Raw genomic sequence first — 22008 nt, 5'->3', positions numbered from 1 at the left:
ATGTCACACCTTTACCTATACATTAATAAATCGTGCATTTATTAGCACACAACATTTTGCAAAATCGAAACATTGTGATAATTGTTACTGTTAGACCGAGTAAACAAGAAAGTTGGACTGAATGGGATTCTTTTCCTGTTTTCCAATCTTCACACCCACTATGTAGACAGCGTTTTATTATAAAGAGCATTTCATCACAGAAAAGTCTCTGATTTGTATTAATCTGAAACACCCACCAACTAACATTAAACATGATTAAAATATCAAACTTACCCCTCATAGTTCCTATTTAACATATTCCTTTGGTGATTTGTCCCTGAGATTCTATTATTTTAAAAGCCTTTTACATTGTATTATTAACATTGTATACTCCAATGTCAAGGTTTAAAAGGATGTAGTGATGCAAGTAAATCAATTACATAAGGTTGGGTGTGTTAAGATACAGTGATATAAATAGTGTAAACTGAATTATTTATCATTCTCAAATGATGCATGAAGTTAGATATGTTTATATATCTGTCATGATCTATGTTCAAGTTAACTAAACAAGAACAAGTGATGCAGTTAATTGCTTTGGGATTGTAGCAAGAATCATGGTTTACTTCAGCATATATTTGATCATTCTATTGCATTACACTTATAGGGCTGTGTATTGAATAAAAAATTCAATACGATACAATACAATATTTTATAAAGCATTATATGCAATATAGGCCTATTGGAGTTTTTTATCCATTCTATAATAAAAGTCTTAGGAATCATTTAAAGCATAAATGTTATCGGAACTGAGTTTTTTAATATCCATCTTGACGTACGTTGTTGTTGTCTTAAATGTCATTAAAGAATAAACTTCTAATCAAATCAAAATCTAACATTATTTTATAACAACAAAGTGTAAAAGTACAGTTGTTGATGTGTAATAAAATATATGTATACATTGTACTAGGATGTGCAATCTGCTTGACAGATATTGTAAAATATGAGTTTTATTTCAAAACAGCCTGATATATTCTAATAGTGATTGAATTAATTTCCCTAATTTTGCAGAGAATTTTAGAGACAAACTGCCTAGTAATTAGAAACATGGATTTTTAAGACATTTCTTATTAACCAATATAAAAAATAAGAAGCATGATAAAACAAATATAGCATTTTGATTCTGTATAATCCCTAGATATATAGACCTAGTAAAAGCACCCTGTTTTCAGTTGATATGCTTTCCCTAAGGTCTATATATCTAGGGATTAACCTCATCAAAAGGTTATATTTTTATAAGATCATGTTAATGTAACACATTATGACAATGTAACAACAACCTCTGGTGATATATCTCATAGTGCATTCATTCTAACATGTCTAAACACTAAGCTTTTTTTACCACTTGATATGTAAAACATTTATAAATCTATTTATCAAAGAAATGTTTTATCATTGTGATGTTAGGCTGTGCATTTTATTGAAACATGTATGTTTAATTGTTTATAAGGAGCCATCTTTTATAATATGTAATACATATAAGGAAAAAAAAAGGGAATATAAATACTGCATTTTAAAAGAGCAATGTAGGTTATATATGTGTAAATATCCTCTGAAATGTAATACACAATGAGGGAAGTCTTTATTCAGGCCTTAAATTGTTTACAGAAATGCAATAGTTTCACATTATTTTTATAATAATGAAAGAATTCCGATGCTTTGTAATGATGTGTATTTAACCATGCATAAACTTTAATTAAGAATGAAATGTTGAAATGAGGGTTGATGCTTCGTCACAGTACTTCAGTCTCCTTTAACCATGTTAATCACAGAGAACTAAGTGTAGTTCACGTGCACAAAATATTGTACCCCAAGTATATTGGTCAAGAATGTGTTTTTAAAATTGAGTCACTATACTGCAGTTTGAGTCGAAAAGATCCTCACAAAGGCTGAAAGCATATTGAGTCTGTTAACAGATGTGAGAATTATACTGTGTCAATATTGTATGTACAGTTTAAACACTCAGATCTGATCCCGAGACTTTTTAAAGCATTCTTGTAGTTTACATGGGCAAAATCTATGAAGATAAACCCATTTCTGATTGCAACCTAAGAATTATAGAAATATTGTTGATTTCTATTTTTCTTGCTTTTTACAGAATGATGTTGCTATATTAAAGGAATTCATAGATGAATTTGTGGACACATACCAGAACTTAATTGACTTGGAGTTTTTGCATTTGAATGAAGGGTATAATTGTACCTTATTTTACTCTTTAAATAAACTTTGTTGCAGTACTCTAAATCTTTTTTTTCCCTATTATACATAACAATATATTCCTATGAAGAGTTGATAAAGAAAACATGGAAAAATTAATTATTAGGAATATTTCACAATCATTTATAGACCTGTAATAATAATAATTAAATGTTGTCATCTCAATGAATATCATTCATTCTCAGATATTCGGAGGAGGGTCCCCATTTTACCAAGCTTCCTGATGGCCTGCTACAGATGTTGTCTCATCATCTCAACCAATGCTTGGAGAAATTCCAGGAGGACTCGAGTCTCGAGCATATTCATTTCGCTGAGTCCATCGTAAAATGTTTGATAATTATATCAAGGTAAGACCCACAGTAGCAGAGAGTAAAATAGTTATTTCCATTGTACTTGTAAATAAAGATATGTACATATAAGTATACTGATTTATCTTAGGCCTGGGTATTAGCTGGGAATTCCGTTTTTGTTGATTTCACTACAGTTTTGCAGCAAAATGCACCCATACAACAGCAACCTTACTGTTTGGCACAATTGAAAACGTTTCTAGCATTGTATATTTCATATTTTACTTTAAAATCCAGAGCCCAAACATTTTACTAGTATATTGGTACTGAAAAAACGTATTGCAATACAATATTTTTTGTCAACGAATTGCAATTATACCGAAATATAGATATTATTGCACTGCCCTAAATTATCTGTATTTTTCTTTTCTTTCTTTTATGATAATTTTTCAGCAAATGCATATGCAAAACACAAATTCAAATATTTTGTACAAATTATGTTTCAAGGTTGAATTTAATAAATGGTATGTTTAGCATTCTCAGGTTGCATACATATGATATGGTTATGTTGGAGATATTATTCCAATTAGTGTATCATTTAAGCTACAGAACCTATTGAATATCACATAATATAATTTTATGAGAATTATTTGTAAATCTGTCTTAAAGATGTTGGTCTCCATTTTTGACTGCTTTGTAAATACAGTCAAACCTCATTATCTCGAACTCGATGGGTTCAAAAAAAACTTTCAGATATCTGAGGATTTGAGATACTGAAGATAAAAGATGTAAAGAACATGTGGAGGGACTCCCAACTTGCTTCAACATATCCATGGTATTCGAGATATCTGTTTCAGGTATTGAAGTTCAATTGTGAATTTATTTATTTTTAGGAATTATGATAACGTGCCACTGCTGGGATCCTGTCAGTTTGTGAAATACCTGGTTACCATAGGAACGGTGTTGATAGAAAAAGTAAGTTGCAGCCACCAATTATTAAATTATTTGGATTTTGATGAAAGCTGTATTATAATTATGAATTTCTGTTTTAGCTTACCCAGAATGATCTTCAAGAAGTCCAGGTAAAGGAGTTCCTCAAGCTGTTGGTCCATTTCTTTGAATGTTTATATGACCCCTACTTTGTTTGGAGGAAGAGACTCAAAAGGTTAAACTTTGTTCTAAAGAAAATAAACACATGCAGCATTTGATTTTAAATCATGTTTGTACTGTTTTGGAAAGAAAGAATTATCAGTCAATTTATATTGCCTATTGATATTACTTTTGTAGTTGGGTGGTTGACAAGAGTCGAATGACATACAAGCCAGCAGAATTACATGTGGAGGTGGTTCCATTCTTTTATGGTAAATCTTCATTGGTTTTCCTTTCTAACCTAGACATTTATTTAGTGTTTTCCCAATGTATTGTTATATATTGTATTATATATATATACATATGGCCAGCCCTATGTATAAAGAGTGATTTGATTTTCAGACTGCTGTAACAAGCCCTGTCTGTCTGTGTCACTAAAGATTAGGTTCCTCCATCTGTTTGGGGCTCTGATGTGTGGAACACAGGTACAAACTAGCATTCAGAGAGGGAGAGGAAAAAAACTGTCTGAGAAAGATTCTTATAAATATTTTGTTTTCATAAAACTATCTTGATGGTGTCTGATTCTATAGAAAGTTATGCAAATTCTCATTTCTTATTTTTTTTATTTGACTTTTTTGTCTTCAGAGCAATGCATTGAGGGTGATTACGCCAGCCACATTAGATATTCTGCTACAGATGATGTCATCAAACGAGTTGTCTGGACCAGCCAATGAACAGCGCCAGGATCTCTTAGAAATGAAGGACCTCGCTCTCAAGTGTATTGTGTGTATGGTTCATGTGATCCATGGTTCAAGTCCAGACCAGGTCAGTGTAGGGTACCAAAGGACAAATCTGAGTTATTTTTATATTTGGATGATTTCAAATATTCAAAAACCAAATAAAGAATTTTTAGTACTGCAGTCTCTGTACAACTTTGATAAACAGAATCTGAGAGTTTCAATGTTTATAAAATGAAATACATGCATGTAATCTCGGAGTACCAGCTGTTTTTCAGAAAAGAGCAGAATTAATGGTACTTTGTCTTTCTTTTCTTTTTTTAAATAGCACAATAAATCTAAGGTGGTAGGTATCAATCTTGCATTCTGAATGTCTCTGGAATGAGGACTCTTAGTTACTCTCTGATTCATTCATATCACAATATAACAGAGGAAAAATAAAACATTTCACGAGGGGGGTAGCATAAAAACATTGGACTTTAAGAAAAGTCAGTATTTTTACCTATCTTTCCCTTTCATGTATTTGTCCTATATACATGTACATATAGTAAATCAAATGGTATGATACCGTTATGAGAAGGAGTTACACTTCTATTGTGAGTCCGGCTTCTGGCTTCATGGAATCACTGATGCCGTGTGAGGTGATACCAGTCTCCTCTGGCTTAATACCATTAAAGGTTTTGTAGCAGATCATTTATAAGTGAATTTGACCCCTCCTTGATCAGGAACATGTACTTGCAGGGATGCTACATCTAGGGATGCTTGCTATGAATCATGATTTCAATGCTGTATCTGACTTATACTTTATGGATGAGTGGACAGTTCAGATTTTTTTACTAGATGTTAGGTAGCTAGATTCTTAAATTGACCAAACATTGAATTCTGATACATTTAAGGAATCACTGTCTAGTTAGTAGAGTATGCCAGGGCACCAACGATAGTTGGAAACGTGGGATAATTTGCATAACGGGCGCATCTAACTTTAGATTTTAAAAATGTAGACTAATAGATTTAAATTACACGAGGCCTCACATGTCAATTTCAATAGTCCCCGCCCACTGATGTCAAACACAAAGACAGCCGCAGGAGAATTACATGCATATTAGGCCTCCTTAGAGTCAGACACAAAGACAGTAGCACGAGAATTACATGCATATTAGGCCTCCTTAGCGTCAAACACAAAGACAGTCGCACGAGAATTACATGCATATTAAACCTTCTTAGCTCCTGACCTTTTGCTTGGCGAAATTTGCATTCCGGTAGAATGATCAAGAATTCAACTCAACTAACTTTCAAAGAGTTATCACAGAGAAAACAAATAGAAATGGAAATAATGTTGGATGTATTGTATTTTCTTTGAATGTTCCATCAGATTTTTTACTTTTCTGAAATTATTTCATTTTATATGATTGATCATTGTTTTCTGGTCATTACTTTCGAGATCAAAATCACTCATGCCATGAATAGTTAAAAAGTAAAAGGAAAAAAAAAAGTTTTCTGCATGAAAAATACATTTCCCATTTGACTGCAATCTTATGTTATGTGTATCTTCTTATCTTGACATATTAAGAATTTCTTCCTCTTATATGCTGTGGGTATACAAAGCTCTTTTTGTAGAGTTTTGTTAAAATGAATAGCACGTACAAAGTACTTTTTTGACATATATAATTAATCTTCTGGGCAATATATAAAGGCACCTGTGGTTAGATTTTTTTTGCCTCCCATGGACTGTAAGCTGGTTACTTATGAGTATAATGCTGGTGTTATTTTAGACACTGGTACATTCACAAAGAAGAACAGTTTCAGACTCTTAATCAGTGAATTGTGGCTGCAAAAGTTGTGGCTAGACCTCAGTCTGGAGGTCAAAGTAAAAATAAGTTCTCATGTACTGACTGATCTTATGATAAAGGTTTGATGTTACATGCATACGATTGACTCTAGGGAGCAAGAAGTGGATAATGCTAAAACATACATATCAGTAATGTGGTTTCAGTAATTTTCATGGAGATCAAATGTTATGGTTTTGGCAAAATTACAATTTGTTTGATATGTTAATTAGTGATCATGCAGCTACCTCCTCCTATTCTCTCTTGAGTGAAATTTATAGGTTCTGTGACCAGTTTATTTTGTGGTCTGGCCTAACTACAAAAACAATAAAAGTGGCATTCAATGAAAAATGTTGAAATCATAAATAAATGTATTTCTTTGCAGTCCCTCCCCTCACCCTAAAATATGAACAATGTATCTGTTTTCTTACAACAGTCAGCGTAATGTTGTGCTTTGCACGAATATGCCTTAAATAAGAATTTAAAAGCTCTATATTGATGATTTTAGAGGCAGGTGGAAGTATCTCAGGTGATGGAAGGTTACATGGACGTACTGACGGCAGCCGACATCCAATCAGAGGACGGCTTTAATCAGCAGATGCAGCTCAGTATGATACGTAAGTAGGGTGAACAAGGCTCACACCAGGGGAAACTATTAGAACAAGGGGGAGCAAGGCTCACACCTTGGGGAACCATTAGAATGGGGTGGGGGGGGGGATGATGGTCACCATGGAAAGTCATTAGAACAAGGGGAAACGAGGCTCATACAAAGGAGGAACAATTAGAACAAAAGAAGAATGAGGCTCTTACTTTGGAGAAACATTAGAACAAAGGAGGGGGGGGGGGAGAGGCTTACACTATGGGAAACCATTAGAACAAGGGGGAACAAGGCTCACACCATGGGGAACCATTAGAACAAGGGGGAACAAGGCTCACACCATGGGGAACCATTAGAACGGGGTGGGGGGTGGGGGTGAATGATGCTCACCATGGAAAATCATTAGAACAAGGGGAAACGAGGCTCATACAAAGGAGGAACAATCGAAACAAAAGACCATGGGGAACCATTAGAACGGGGTGGGGGGTGGGGGTGAATGATTCTCACCATGGAAAATCATTAGAACAAGGGGAAACGAGGCTCATACAAAGGAGGAACAATCGAAACAAAAGAAGAATGAGGCTCTTACTTTGGGGGAAACATTAGAACAAAGGGGGGGGGGGAGAGGCTTACACTATGGGAAACCATTAGAACAAGGGGGAACAAGGCTCACACCATGGGGAACCATTAGAACAAGGGGGAACAAGGCTCACATCATGGCGAACCATTAGAACAAGGGGGAACAAGGCTCACACCATGGGAACTTGGTACAAGGATTGTTAATGACATGAGGTGTTTCATGATTCTGACCCATGGTCATTCGGGCAAGTTCAAGGTCACTTGCAGAAAAAGTATAAACAATTTTGTTGAAAGTTCAAAGATTATTTGTGAGCTAAAAGTATGCCATAACCTTGACCCTAGGTCATTGTGACAAGTTCAGGGTCACTTGCAGAGAAGTATAAAATTCCTGTCAGGTCCATAATGGAAAAACACTGGCTGTCCAAATTTCACTCAAAAATTACTAATATCATCAGAGGATGTGTTATTTTTTTTTAACCAAAGTCATTTTGGAAAGTTCAAGGTCATATTTACAAAATTGCAAATGGATACTTTAAAAAAAAAGCAGTGGAAGGTACATGTATTATTTTGTGAGGTCACTCACAGTACTTCTAGGTGAAATACAATGGTACATAAATAATTTTCAGTACTTGTTCCTTCTTTGTTGTAGACGCTGTCAATGAGATGCTGGCGTGTCAGGACCGCAGTGCTCTCCAGGTTACATTGGTCAGTGGGGGAACGTTTGATTCCTTGGTGGCTCTCCTACAGAAAACTTCTGTGAGAATTTTAACACTTATTTAAGAATTTAAAAATTCTAACACAGAATGGTAGAGAAGATGACACCATTTTAGCATTTATATACATTTTAATGATATAAAGTTGACTTTCAAAGTTACATGTGCAGATACTAACCCCCTTTATTTCCCCTCGTAGTTGACAGGATCAGAGGCCCAGTGTCTGGCCCTCTCCGTGTTACAGGTCATCTGCTCTGTACTCACAGGCTCCATTAATGCCAAGGTGAGATAACACTGATTAGATTTAAAACAGGAGTATCACAATCGTGTACAACAGGTGTAATGTTAAACTAAATGCTCTGTTGTTTCAGGAGAGATTTGCACTAAGAGTTGGGTACTGGAAGTTTGTAGAAGCTCTAAAAAGCTTGGGTCAGCCATCTATGTCTCTGTTGAAAGGAGTGCTCAACCTGGTAAATCTGCAAAAATAACTGAATAGAATGATCAGTACCCTGCATCCTCATACCAAATAAAAGTTAATATTGGATTTATTAAGATAAATGTACATTATCCGCAGGTTCATTGTTATTTGAATTAATTTGATTGACAGGTTGTGGAGGAGGAGTTTTGTGAAGGCAAAAGTCACATGATCAGAAATGTTCAATCAGCACTGATGTTACTTTGCTGGTTGCCTGATATTCAGTCAAAGGAACTACAAATTTGGTTGGCAGATCACCTTTGTGCCCTGAGCTCTCAGAAACAGAACAAGATGAACTGCTGTAATGAGGGAATGATTTCTGCCATCATCAAAGTTCTGGGCAGACAGAAACAGATTGACCCCAAAGCTGTGGGTATGGACTTGAAGTTGGAATATTCATATTGCTGTTACAATTTTTCAAGTTGTATCTAAAGAACTGTTTACTTGATTCCTAATTTTTTTTCAGCATTATTGATAAATCTATTGGAAACCTTAGGAACTCATTCAATTACTGCTATAGAGTTAAAGCAACTGATTGGGCATTTAAAGTTGGATGAGGAAGAAAACCAGGTACTTGTAACAATACATGTAACAAGATCTTAACTTTAAATCTTGAATTTAACTTTATTGAATCTGAGTATTTTAATTAACTTGTAAGGTAATAATTCCTTTTGAGATGTTTTTTTTTTAATGATGTTTTGAAATGAATTTCATGTCAGATGATTTTGCCTTTTCTGTCCAGAATCCTAATTTTTCAAGATTGATGAGGGCATTATGTACAATGGCAAGACATGATGGGAAGGAAGGAGCTCATTACTTCCTGACCTTGATGGAGGAAAGTGAGGTATTAATTGTGACATGATGTACATTAAAAGATTGTCCTGGTACTGGTATTTATTTAGTCTGTGTGGTACTGATTTTATACAGGAACAGTTGTGGTGTAAACGAGTTAGAGCAAGATTGTATTCTAATACTATACATTCTATATTCTAACAGCATTAGCTTTGTCAAATTGTTCTCAATCAACCATTTAGATTTAATATCCTCCAATGAATGGCGTGATTGCTGAATAGGGTCATTTTGCATGGGTATAATCTTGTTCAGCAAAAGGTATCTAAGATAGATTATGATTCAGAAGTTGTTTACTGCTATAGACTATTTAAATCCTGATGTTTTAGATGATATCTATGCCTGGGATTAGGAAGTGGCCTGGGAATTCTTTTGCTTTCCACACCTGGGTCTGTCTGAATTCCCATTCCTCCCCTGCGGGATCTACAGAACAGGTTTACAGGAGACAGCTATACAGGTCAGTGTAGGAAACTGTGTGTAAGATGTAAATACCAAACAGTAGACAGCTATACAGGTCAGTGTGTAGGAAATAATGTGTAAGATATAAATAAGAAACAGTAGACAGCTATATAGGTCAGTGTGTAGGAAATAATGTGTAAGATATAAATATCAAACAGTAGACAGCTATAGAGGTCTGTGTGTAGGAAACATTGTCTAAGACATAAGTTCCAAACAGTAGACAGCTTTACAGGTCAATGTGTAGGAAACTGTGTAAGATATAAATACCAAACAGGAGACAGCTACATGTATACAGGTCAGTGTGTAGGAAACACTGTGTAAGATATAAATAACAAACAGTAGACAGCTATGCAAGTCAGTGTAGAAAACACTGTGTAAGATATAAATTAGACAGCTATACAGGTCAGTGTGTAGGAAATACTGGCAGAGATATAAATACCAAACAGGAGACAGCTATACAGGTCAGTGTTAGATGTAAATACATATACGAAACAATTTACTGCATGTATTATGAATTTTCTTGTGAGTTCACAATAGAAAATGGATGAAACTATGAGTATGTTTTATGAATTACAGTTTTGTTTCAAACTCTGGCTGTGGCTTTGAGGCTTTCATTACTATGGAGTATGACCTTGTGGTGTCGGTGTACAACAGAAAGGAACACAGTTCTGTGGAGGTCACAGACACATCACTGGGGGACGAACACTGGGTAAGTCTCTACAGGGTAGCCCTCAATATGAGTATATATATGTGTGATTGACAGGGGATATTAGTTTTGTTTTATAAATTTGTTGGACCAGAGAACACTGTTTTTTAATTGTTTCATATTGCAGCACTCTATTGACATCATTCACAGCAGCTCCCGAAGACCCTTCACAAGTAGTCAGTTGTTTATTTACATTGATGGAAAACTCAAACTCGGCTCACAGCTCAAGTTTCCCAATGTCTCAGAGGTGAGAAAGCTGTACAAGTTTCATTGCACATTCAAGTAAATGTACTAAAACATGTATGTTTATATTGTTCTTTATTTTTAGTCTTGCAAACATGACCAGAAATTACATGTACATAAAAATTGGCTTGGAATTTAATCCAGATAAATTTTCCCAGCCTGATTTATCATGTTTATTGGCATATTCTCTCTTATCAGTTGTAAACATTGTACATATTTCATTTTAGCCATTTACAGACTGTAGAATAGGTAGTCCATGTAACAAGGCTGTAGTGAAGGCCCTGATTGATCAGAACCAATCTGCTAACACCGAGAGCATCAAACAATCTCCACTGAGACGACTCTTCCAGAGGAAGAAAAACTCAGATGATCCAGAGATCACCACTATCCCCATGGGGACACATGAGGATGTGTGGGGTGTCTCAGTCAATCTAGGGGGACTGTTGGGCTCAGTTTCAGTGTTCCATGACACAGTGACCCCCTCTCAGGTCAAAGCACTACACCTGGCTGGTAAGTTCAGAAATGAATTTAGTTTTTGAGAATTTATGAGGACATGAACTACGACGCTTCACGTGTTAGTACTTCATGTCAAATATGCAGGCGTGAAGCGTTGTAGTTCATGTACCTCGTGAATTCTCAAAAATTAAATTCATATCTTATATTTACATTATTTTTCTAATGACTTGCCACAATTTTTTGTCATTCAACAATCATTTTTGAAAAAAAAAGTTTGCACTATTTTTTGACTTCAATTACATCGCCATGGAAATATTCTTACTCATCCCATGGTAGTTCTTGTTTTTAATTTGCAAAGAATCTTACGGAAAAATATTTGGAAATGTAAATATTACAGAAATGGTATGGCATATTGGTGGTCAAGTTCATCTGTTTCATTGTCAGTGTATTCTTCGATTTTTTTTAGGGTGATTTTTTTCTTTTTGCATATTTTTCAGGACCAAATCATCCAGTTCTATTTTTTGATGATGATTTCCCAGATTTTACAGATCTTCCTGGTAAAACAGTGGTTTACTACAATGCTAAGGTAAAGCAATGGTTTACTACAATGCTGAGGTAAAGTAATGGTTTACTACAATGCTAAGGTAAAACAGTGGTTTACTACAATGCTAAGATAAAGCAGTGGTTGACTACAATGCTAAGATAAAGCAGTGGTTGACTACAATGCTAAGGTAAAGTAATGGTTTACTACAATGCTAAGATAAAGCAGTGGTTTACTACAATGCTAAGGTAAAGCAGTGGTTTACTACAATGCTAAGGTAAAGCAGTGGTTTACTACAATGCTAAGGTAAAGCAGTGGTTTACTACAATGCTAAGATAAAGCAGTGGTTTACTACAATGCTAAGATAAAGCAGTGGTTTACTACAATGCTGAGATAAAGCAGTGGTTTACTACAATGCTAAGATAAAGCAGTGGTTTACTACAATGCTAAGATAAAGCAGTGGTTTACTGCGATGCAAAGGTAAAGCAGTGGTTTACTACAATGCTAAGATAAAGCAGTGGTTTACTACAATGCTAAGGTAAAGCAATAGTTTACTGCAATGCAAAGGTGGTGCAAAAGTTTATTAAATGCTAAGACATATATTTCTGTGTATAACAGAATACTCTATGTCTGAGATGATGCAGTTGAAGTGTTTGAATAATACATTGTATTTTATTTCCAGGCTTGTAAAGATGGACAATGTATAGATTTGTCCCCTAACCAAAACCATGGACACTTTTCAGGCCAGAGATGTGTTACGTGGGATATCAAGGTAAATGTGCAGTGTAATTAAAAGGTATCTTGCCTGCGGTAGATAAACACATTTATTTTGATTCTATGTAAAATTAAGGTTTTCTGCTTCAGTTACATTAACTTACAAAACAAAATTGAACACAAGGTTTGGTCCATGTATCTATGTAAACTGAACTCATCTGAACACATAATCATCAAAGACTCCTTTAGCATCTTGTAAATTTATCAGTACATGAAAAAGATGAAGGAACTGCTTTCTTTCCATTCAGGATGTGATAAACGGAATAGGGGGGATACAGGTTCTATTTCCCCTACTAGAACAAGTCAACAATGGCCCAGTCCCTGACCTTGACCTCGTCCAGCAGATGGACACGGTCCAGTCGATGTCTCCGGATCAGGAGCAGGATGATTGGGTGGTCGTCCCCAGCAGTTCTTACTCGGGTGAGAAAGTTTTTAGACTTTTCATTGGTATATACTATGCATATGGAGTGTGTGCAAAAGAAAAGACAGAAAGTAGTGTATATCCTTAATTTTTGTAGTTCATTTTGAATTTGAAAAACCAGTTTTTGGCAAAATACATGTATCCACTGTATAGAAAATTGAAATTTTATCATGAAATATCATACTCATAACTCTTGTAGGGAAAATGTGTACTCCAGTACATTATTGTTTTATCAGAAAAGAGTTGCACCTTTACAGTTGGACTACATGTATATTAGTTGATATGAAATTGACAAAATTTGTAGAGCACTCTCCATTTATTGTTTTGACAGATTCCAAGCTGGAGCAGAATCAGGTGGCGGGATTTCTTACACTACTGCGTCACATGATCCACTCACAAGGAACCAATCAGGAGGCAATGATCAGGACGGGAGGTGCTGCGACAATCGGGGCTCTATTGCAGAAAGTAGGTGGATACATATATCAAGCTGTTCAGAAAAGAATTGATAAGATTCTATAACTACACCTAGGAAATTCAACATTGTGTATTGATAGATAGATACTTATAAAGATATAATTATGTAATTTATTGAAAATGATGACAGAGATATTTTTTGTTCATTTGTGCTGAAATTTATAATGTAAAATCTACAAACAATTAGGAATCATTTCTAAGTGTGTCCTGATGATGTTATTTTGATTTGTTTAAGGTGAATTCCCGATTGATAGATGTGAATGTGCTAATGGCGGTTCAGTTGCTATTGGAGACAACAGCCAGTGTGAACCAGACTCTTCTGAGCCAGATGTACCAGTACTTACTTTTTGACTTCAGGATTTGGAGCAGCAGTGAATTTCCTGTCAGAATAGGTGTGTACCTAATCAAGACAAGTAATCCAGATACAAAATCAGAATAGGTGTGTACCTAATCCAGACAAATAATCCAGATACATGATCAGAATAGGTGTGTACCTAATCCAGACAAGTAATCCAGATACATAATCAGAATAGGTGTGTACCTAATCCTTGTACCATAGGACTGGCGGTAAATATAGATTTTGCTTTGATGTTGCTGTGGTGTATTTGCCAGAAGAATCACAGTTTTTTAAGTCACGTCCACCTTTTGGCATCAAGCCATACTGTGTCAAGACCTTGACTGATGAATGAATGATGTCAATTTCAAGACCTTGGCAATGTCTGATAAATTAATAAGTCAACATTTTTAATTTCAAAAATACTAACATTAGCTTGTCGATGTTCGCTTCATAAATGGTTCTGTATGTTTTTTCCGCGTATCCTTAATCAGTAAATGATACGTCCTAACTCGAATTCTCGTCATTCTCTTTCCCGTCTCCAAATACATAATAGCAATTTCACATCAGAATTCCCCGTGTTTTTTTTTTTTTTTTTACTTCCAATACCATTTCAAACTTTCATTAAAATGTCACAAATCATTTCATTTTTTTCTACGCCGATTGTCATAAAAAGTTCAATGGAGATGTTTCCCATACCCATCCCCCCTTTTTCAAAAAAAAAAAAAAAAAAACGATCTAGAAAGATAAATTTTCTTTCAGAGTTAACAGCTTGAATATAAAAGCCTACAATCGCTACCCCTATACCTGTACCTGACAAAAATCATGTTTTCTGCGTCTTCAACATTTCAAAGGTACAATATCTTCACACGTACCAATTCCGAATTTTTTATCAACAACTTGCAGTAGCAGTGCCGCAGTTAAGTATGATCCTTGCAGATGGAGACAGCTATTTATACAGACTCCGGACCGTGGCTTGACATCTCGTGGTAGGCGGTGCTAATTATCAACTCGCTTTTCTCTCATTGGTCCTCTGGTACAAGTAACTTACACAATAGATATTAATTGGTTAGCGGTAAATACACTCACAGTTTTTATTCACTCGGGGCTCCGCCCCTCGTGAATGAAAAACTGTGAGTGTATTTACAGCTAACCAATTAATATCTATAGTGTAACTATAACATACAAGTAATCCAGATGCATAATCAGAATAGGTGTGTACCTAATCCAGACAAGTAATCCAGATACATAATCAGAATAGGTGTGTACCTAATCCAGACAAATAATCCAGATACATAATCAGAATAGGTGTGTACCTAATCCAGAAAAGTAATCCAGATACATAATCAGAATAGGTGTGTATCTAATCCAGACAAATAATCCAGATACACAATCAGAATAGGTGTGTACCTAATCCAGACAAATAATCCAGATACATAATCAGAATAGGTGTGTACCTAATCCAGAAAAGTAATCCAGATACATAATCAGAATAGGTGTGTACCTAATCCAGACAAATAATCAGAATAGGTGTGTACCTAGTCCAGACAAGTAATCCAAATATATTCGAGGTTTGAGGGTACAGAGGTTGCCTTCAAACATTGAACACTGCTTTATGATAATATCCCCGCTCAGATTCTGAAATGTTCTGAAATTATATTTTTATATAGGTATATATGTGAGTAAATTTCTGGAATTACCTTTTGTTTTAGGTCACATACAGTACCTGTCCACCATCATTAAAGATGATAAAAAGTTCTTTAGGAAGCGGTTTGGAGTTCAGTTTGTTCTGGACATTGTCAGAATGTTCTACAGGTAATTCTCCATTAGGCTTATATAATCAGTGAGTAGATAGAGCTAACTAAACTCAGCTGAAAGTGTTAATTTAAAATACGTGTATTATCAAATAAACATTTTTTCATAAATTTTCTGTGTACTTGTAAAGACAAGAAGACCTGTCACCATTTAGCATGATATTATTTGTTGTTTCTTTTCAATTTGTCTTTTTCGTCTGTCCAGAGTTTTTATTTTGTTAAAACTTTTTAAGTAAATTAATACATGTACTGTCAAAACCTCATGATGTCAAACCTGATATGGCAAAGGAAAAAACTACTAGTCTAGATATCATAAGATTCAAGATATCAAGGTTAAAATACAAATAGAAAAAATGGTTGGGACTTCCAACTCCCTTTGACATATCCATGGTTTTTGAAATGTTGATGTTTAACTGTAATTTATAAAGCAGAGTCTTTGGTCAAGATAAAGATCAAGTTAAATCATATGTATATAGAATTTATTATTGATTGATAGTCCAGCATCTACTCCAGACAGTGGCTTGTCGTCAGAAGATAGGAAGACCATTCGAGTCTCACTAATGAGTCTTATCAAGTACTACATATCTCGAGAAGTTTCTTATGAAGAGCTAAACTCTATTCTGAAATTTCTGTTTGCTGTCAAGGATGAAGATATGGTTAGTATCTAAACAAATAAGAAGAAACACTTTACAACTGTTTTTTATCTGGTCCATAAGACTAAGATAATTTTCCAATTTAATGCTTATTACATTCTTTTAATGAAAGTGCACCCTGAGAAGTACTGTTACTTTAAAAATGCAAAACACATTGGAAAAAGAGAATGTTAAGAAATATCTCCACTATCTTCTAATATGATCATCATTTATGTACAATGGATGTACAATGTGTTACATCAAATTAAGCCTGTGATTTGAATAATTAGCATTGTGTATAATAATGTTTGACAGGCCTGTGAGACAATGGATGTTCTGATTTCCCTGTTGGAGAGTAAGGCAAAGAATGACCAGCTACACCTACTGATGTTTGAACCAGAGATGGGGGAACTCATGTACGGACTACTAGTGCATCCTGGGAAATCTGTCATATATTACGAAAAAATTATCAAGGTGTGGAAAAAATTGCAGTTAATTCATAATTGACAGTTTTTATGGTAAATTATATGGCGTTACCCATTTTCATGCAAGTGTTAATACATGTTCATGAAAATGTTTAAGAAACACAAGGAGAAAGAGGAGGTATACCAGGATAGATTGTTCTAATATTCCTGAATTTCTGATTTTGATTTTCTCAGTGGTATTTATCATGTGTTCATGTCTCAGTGGTATTTATCATGTGTACATGTCTCAGTGGTATTTATCATGTGTACATGTCTGATATTAGATACTGTACCTGCTGTTGAACTCAGACAAAGTGTATGAGAAGAGTAAGCTCCCTTTGAGATTATCAGACACGGGACATTTAGGGCTAGTGGAACTGATGAGAAACTGTGACATCTCGGGACCGATGTTTAAACGCTTCCTGGAACAAGTCTCTGCATTGGGTAAGCATACAATGTAGCAGGGATGGAAACTGACTGCTGAATTATAAATTATAGTCTGTATTGTTGGCAAGTTGTGGAAAGTCTAAACTGGTGTGTTTTGTTTTATGTTTTATTAATTTTTATCATTCTTAGCAGAACTACATTGTTGATAGTGTGGTTAATATTTTATCAGATATGAAGTAACATGTTAAAATGTTTAATCAGTAAATTTTTCTTCTGTTTACCAGATGTTCCCCAGAGTTATAACTCTATTCTGGCCCTCTTACAACTAATCCACTACTCGGCATCAGACATTAAGTTAGAGGCAAGTAGACAGGTGAGTGTCAGCTTACAGTAGCTTAGTTATTACATTTTTATACCTTCTGATTTAAAAGCGGGGGATGAATAGTGATGGGGGTGTCTGTCCATCTGTCTAGCTGTACATCCGTCCGTCCGTCTGTTACGCTTTGGGGTACACATCTCTTATCTGCAACTCCTCTTATACCACTGAATAAAATTTAATGAAACTTTCACAGAATCTTTGTTACATAGTGCCATTGTGCACCTCCTATTTTACTTTTTGATCAGACACATATTTCTGGTCTCCCATTGCAGAACATGGACTTTGCCATTATGAACATATGGGAGGTGGGGGGGGGGGGGGAGGTATCATTTTGTGAGCTCAGTGTTCACAATTCCTCTAGTTTCTATTTTCTGGGGTCTCTATGCAAACTATACATGCGATATAAGTTTGATGTATGTGTTTTTGTGAATATTGCTATTAGGTAATGTCTAATTTTCAGTCCGAAGAGACTTGTGCTTGTATTTTACAGATTTATATTTTTTATACAAATGTATATTCATTCATTTTTTTTTGCAGTTGCTCTTTATTTTGGTGAACAGGCCAGGAGCTGCAAAGCAGTTTGTCAAACAGCTTGGATGGCAGGAAGCCTTAACTAAACTTTTCATCTTCAGAAAAACAGAGGAAATTCAGCAGTCAGACTCTTTTATATCTGAAGATAAAAATGTTGAATTTACTCTCAATGAAGAGTCAACTACAGACTGTGATTCTGAAACTCAACTCAATGATTCGTGCAATACAACTATCAGTGTTCCAAAAAGTCTTTCAATTTCCAGCTGTGATAATGGTCAGAAAGTGTCTTCCCCTAAAGAGCCAACAACACCTTTCTATCTTTCAAGAACGTTTGATGATATTAATAGCTCAGAAGATGATAGGTCAAGGTCAGTCAGCAGAAGCTCCAGTGCCAGTGTTGAGGATCTGACAGCAGTGGGTCAAAGGTCATCCTCAATTGCAGCCTCATCATCTTCTTTTTCTATCAGTGACAGTGCAATAGATTTAAACAATTCTGCGACCTCATCTAGAGAGAAGCGGGTCAGTTCAGGCTTCACGCAGGCCGATACGATTCAAAAAGCTCTAGATAACCTTGGGATCCTCAAAATCTATGTCAAGGACAGTGGAGAGAGAACCGAGGAGCTATGTCAGAACATGCTTCTTGTTCTCCTCACAATAATGTGGAAAGGAGTAGAAGGCTCCGATGATGCGGCTTGGAAGGTAACTCTTTCTCAAAGTCTCTTTTGTACTTATGTATATTGTGCACAGTTGAAACATTAAAATTAAATTTTAATCATATATTTTTTACAATACTTGATCACTTTCTTGAAATGTTCGAATCAATTTTTAAGATTAAAAAGAAAGTTTGATTGAAATTGATTATTTCTTGCTTTTATTACATTTCTGTGAGGTGACCAAAGAAGCTTTTTTTAAAAAAAAAAAAAAGAATTTGGGTCTAGAAAGTTTATCTTTTTTGTTGAAATTTTTTACCTTTTTTAGAGCTTTCAGCTCAAGTGAGCTTTTCTGATCACCCATTGTTGAGTGTACATCAATCCATCTGTCTAGTAGCTGTTTGTCTATCTGACTGTAAACTTTTCACATTTTGGACTTCTTTTCAAGAACCACTGGACAAATTTCAACCAAAGTTAACACAAAGAATCTTTGGGTAAATGGAATTCTGAAATATTCAAGTGAAGGACCAAACCACTTCCAAGGGCAGATGATCAAGAAATGGCAAAATTAGAGTGGTGTTATTAAAAAAATCTTCTCAAGAATCACTAGGCCAGAAAAGGTGAAACCTACGTGGAAGCTTCCTAATGTAGTGTAGATTCTAAATTGTTCAAATCATGACTCAGGGTGTAGGGTAATGCCACAATAGGGGATCAAAGTTTTATATTGCAATATGTAAGAAAAATCTTTAAAAATCTCAAGAACCACTTGACCAGAAGAGAGAAATCTTATGTGAAAGCTTCCTGATGATATGTAGTGTAAATTCTAAATTGTTCAAATAAGGTCTTTGGGGATAGGGTGGGGGCACAATGGGTGATCAAAGTTTTGTATTTGGAATTTTAAAAAAAAAATTCTTCTCAAGAAACATTGGACCAGAAAGACAGAATTTATTTGAAAGCTTCTAGACATAATGTAGATTCTGAATTAAACAATTCATGGCCTCTTGGGGCAGGGTGGAGACACAATGGGAGATAAAAGTTTAACACTGAATTATGTAATAAACTATTAAAAATCTTTAATAATCTTTTCAAGAACCAGTGGACTAGAAAACATAAAATTTATTTGAAAGCTTCTAGACATCATGTAGATTCTAGATTGTTCAGTTCATGGCCCCTGGGGGCAGGGTGGAGCCACAATTGGGGGATAAAAGTTTAACATTAAAAAAGACTTTCTTGAAAACTACTGGAGGAGAAAAGATACAACTTGTGTAGAAGGTTCCTAAAGTAGTGTAGATTCTAAATTGGTTAAATCATGGCCCTCGGGCTTTGGATGGGGCCACAATAAGGGATAAAAGTAAATAGGAAAATTTTCAAGAAATCTTAACTAGAACCACTTAACCTGAAAAGTTTAAAGTTATATGAAAGGTTCCTAATATAATGTAGATTTCAAATTGTTTAAATCATGACCCCTGTGGGTAGGGTGGGTTCACAATAGAGCATCAAAGTTTTACTTGGGACCATAAGAAATTTTTTTTAAATCTTCTCAAGAACCACAATAGAATTATTAACTGCAAACATTCCAAATAAAGTTGCTTGCATTCAATTTTTTTTTTTTCATTATGGACCCTGAGTTGCCTAAAATCAGGGTCAAATTTTACATAGTGCATGTATACAGAAAAGGAATTTTCTTTTATTTTCTTTTTAATAACTGCAAGGCCATGTTATTCATATTGAAATTGAACCATCTCCATAAGAGTGGATTTAGAGACCCCTTAGAGTTAGGGTGGTACATAATATTTTTCATGGGAGTATAAAAATCTTTTAAGAATCTGAAAAACAACATAGCTCAAGTTACTCTGGTGAGCTTTGTGTCAATGGGATTCTTGATTGTACCTTTGATTGTAGGAGAGAGGCATTGTCTTTTCGTGGGTAGATCATTTATGTGAGGATCACGAATTGATCAGGTCACCATGGGAAATCAAGAGACGCCTCTTAGAAATGATGATCCACTCCTGTACTTCAGATTTAAAAGACGCAGGTTAGAATTCATTAATACTATAGGTGTGAAGTGTCTATAATAGATCTGTTTGTGATATAATATACACAGCTGTGTAAACAATATCCATTTTTAGCACTTTATGCATTATTGATGTGTTTGTTTGATATTGCTGTATTATATAGTGTTTTAACAGTGTGTTTGCTTTTCTTTCTCATGTTATTACATGTACATTATATGTAATAATGACTGATATTTGATTGTTGTGTAGTCTTTGTAAATTTCTTTGTGTTTTGAACAGTAGTGGATACTCACATTTTAGTTTAGCTTTCACTATTTTTTTTTAAATCCCAGTTTTAATGAAAGGTGTTGCTGAAATAATTCCTTAGCACATGGAGGTCTACTAGTTTCAGATTGAATTAGGTGTTACAGTAAAAATTGACTAATCCGGACACCACAGGTTCCATGGAAATTGTCCAGATTAGACATCAATCTGGATTAAACAACATTTTAAATAAATGAATTTACCAAAAGGGACTTAGAGTTTACATCGTATTAGGCAAGATTTTGGAATACACAACATCCTGATTAGACAAGTTTTACTGTATAATCAATTAATATTATTATAAATAACAGGATTTTTCTTTTTAACAAAAAAAAAAAATCAAAACAAAAATTAGAAATGGTATAGAATATATATTTGCATCTATATTTTACCAAAAAATACTAAATACAGATGAGAATACACCTCTGCATTCTTGTCAAGGGGACATAAATCATGACTAGAAGAAAGAGGAATTTTCTCCTATAGTTTAAAGAATAAATTTGTCCATGTAAAAAGGGTAGGGTGGGCCTTTTGAGGGAGGAGGGGGGAATTGTGAGGGGAGGCAGAGGCTGATGAAGTGGGGGAGGGGGGTGAGGGCTAGGGACAGATGTGATAGGGACGGGGGCATTGTGAGTTCTATGTAATCTTGCTGATGACTTGTGTCTGATTTTAGATGAAGAGAAATTGAGGTCATCTGAATTGGAAAAAGATCCATCCAATCAAATGCAACAACTTTTGTCCTCTACCCTTAAAAGTGCCTCTCAGATCCTAGACAGTATCAAGCTTTGTTAGTGCTTGTTAATCCCTTGTTAGATCCTTTTTTTACATTCATTTTTTAACACATTCTAAACAAAACTGACTGCTTTTACATCTGTACCTTCTTTATGTATATAACTGCTGATGAGTTTTATTTTTATCAACTGAAACGATGAAATTTAAAATTCATTTTCAGTATTGGTGAGTTTTATGCCAAGTTTTATTTCCACAATGCAATAGACTGCTACAAAAGCCTTCTCCTG

The 22008-nt window shown here is 34.9% G+C and overlaps 1 protein-coding gene across 2 annotated transcripts in view; it reads left to right on the top strand.

The window, feature by feature from the left end:
- LOC133174337 (neurobeachin-like protein 1) overlaps positions 1-22008 on the top strand; it is a 44890-nt gene that overhangs the window by 244 nt on the left and 22638 nt on the right. The window contains exons 2-32 of one of the 2 annotated variants that reach the window (XM_061309446.1): positions 2135-2226; positions 2439-2600; positions 3434-3515; positions 3593-3705; positions 3828-3901; positions 4032-4114; positions 4275-4454; positions 4695-4712; positions 6701-6809; positions 8019-8125; positions 8282-8365; positions 8454-8552; positions 8690-8930; positions 9024-9127; positions 9300-9401; positions 9736-9863; positions 10442-10574; positions 10699-10818; positions 11042-11324; positions 11768-11856; positions 12494-12583; positions 12834-13005; positions 13338-13471; positions 13716-13872; positions 15527-15629; positions 16125-16284; positions 16576-16734; positions 17009-17168; positions 17396-17484; positions 18028-18720; positions 20574-20706. In XM_061309446.1, coding sequence (XP_061165430.1) covers positions 2135-2226; positions 2439-2600; positions 3434-3515; positions 3593-3705; positions 3828-3901; positions 4032-4114; positions 4275-4454; positions 4695-4712; positions 6701-6809; positions 8019-8125; positions 8282-8365; positions 8454-8552; positions 8690-8930; positions 9024-9127; positions 9300-9401; positions 9736-9863; positions 10442-10574; positions 10699-10818; positions 11042-11324; positions 11768-11856; positions 12494-12583; positions 12834-13005; positions 13338-13471; positions 13716-13872; positions 15527-15629; positions 16125-16284; positions 16576-16734; positions 17009-17168; positions 17396-17484; positions 18028-18720; positions 20574-20706 — 4453 coding nt within the window. The remainder of the gene's footprint in view (positions 1-2134; positions 2227-2438; positions 2601-3433; positions 3516-3592; positions 3706-3827; positions 3902-4031; positions 4115-4274; positions 4455-4694; positions 4713-6700; positions 6810-8018; positions 8126-8281; positions 8366-8453; positions 8553-8689; positions 8931-9023; positions 9128-9299; positions 9402-9735; positions 9864-10441; positions 10575-10698; positions 10819-11041; positions 11325-11767; positions 11857-12493; positions 12584-12833; positions 13006-13337; positions 13472-13715; positions 13873-15526; positions 15630-16124; positions 16285-16575; positions 16735-17008; positions 17169-17395; positions 17485-18027; positions 18721-20573; positions 20707-22008) is intronic. The other variant, XM_061309447.1, reaches the window with a different exon arrangement.

Source organism: Saccostrea echinata, unplaced genomic scaffold, assembly GCF_033153115.1.
Source record: "Saccostrea echinata isolate AGI-Se365-2 ecotype Australia unplaced genomic scaffold, CSIRO_AGI_Sech_v1 ptg000057l, whole genome shotgun sequence".
Lineage (NCBI taxonomy): Eukaryota > Metazoa > Mollusca > Bivalvia > Ostreida > Ostreidae > Saccostrea > Saccostrea echinata.
Note: the sequence above shows the minus strand (reverse complement) of the source record. Positions and strands in the feature narration are given on the sequence as shown.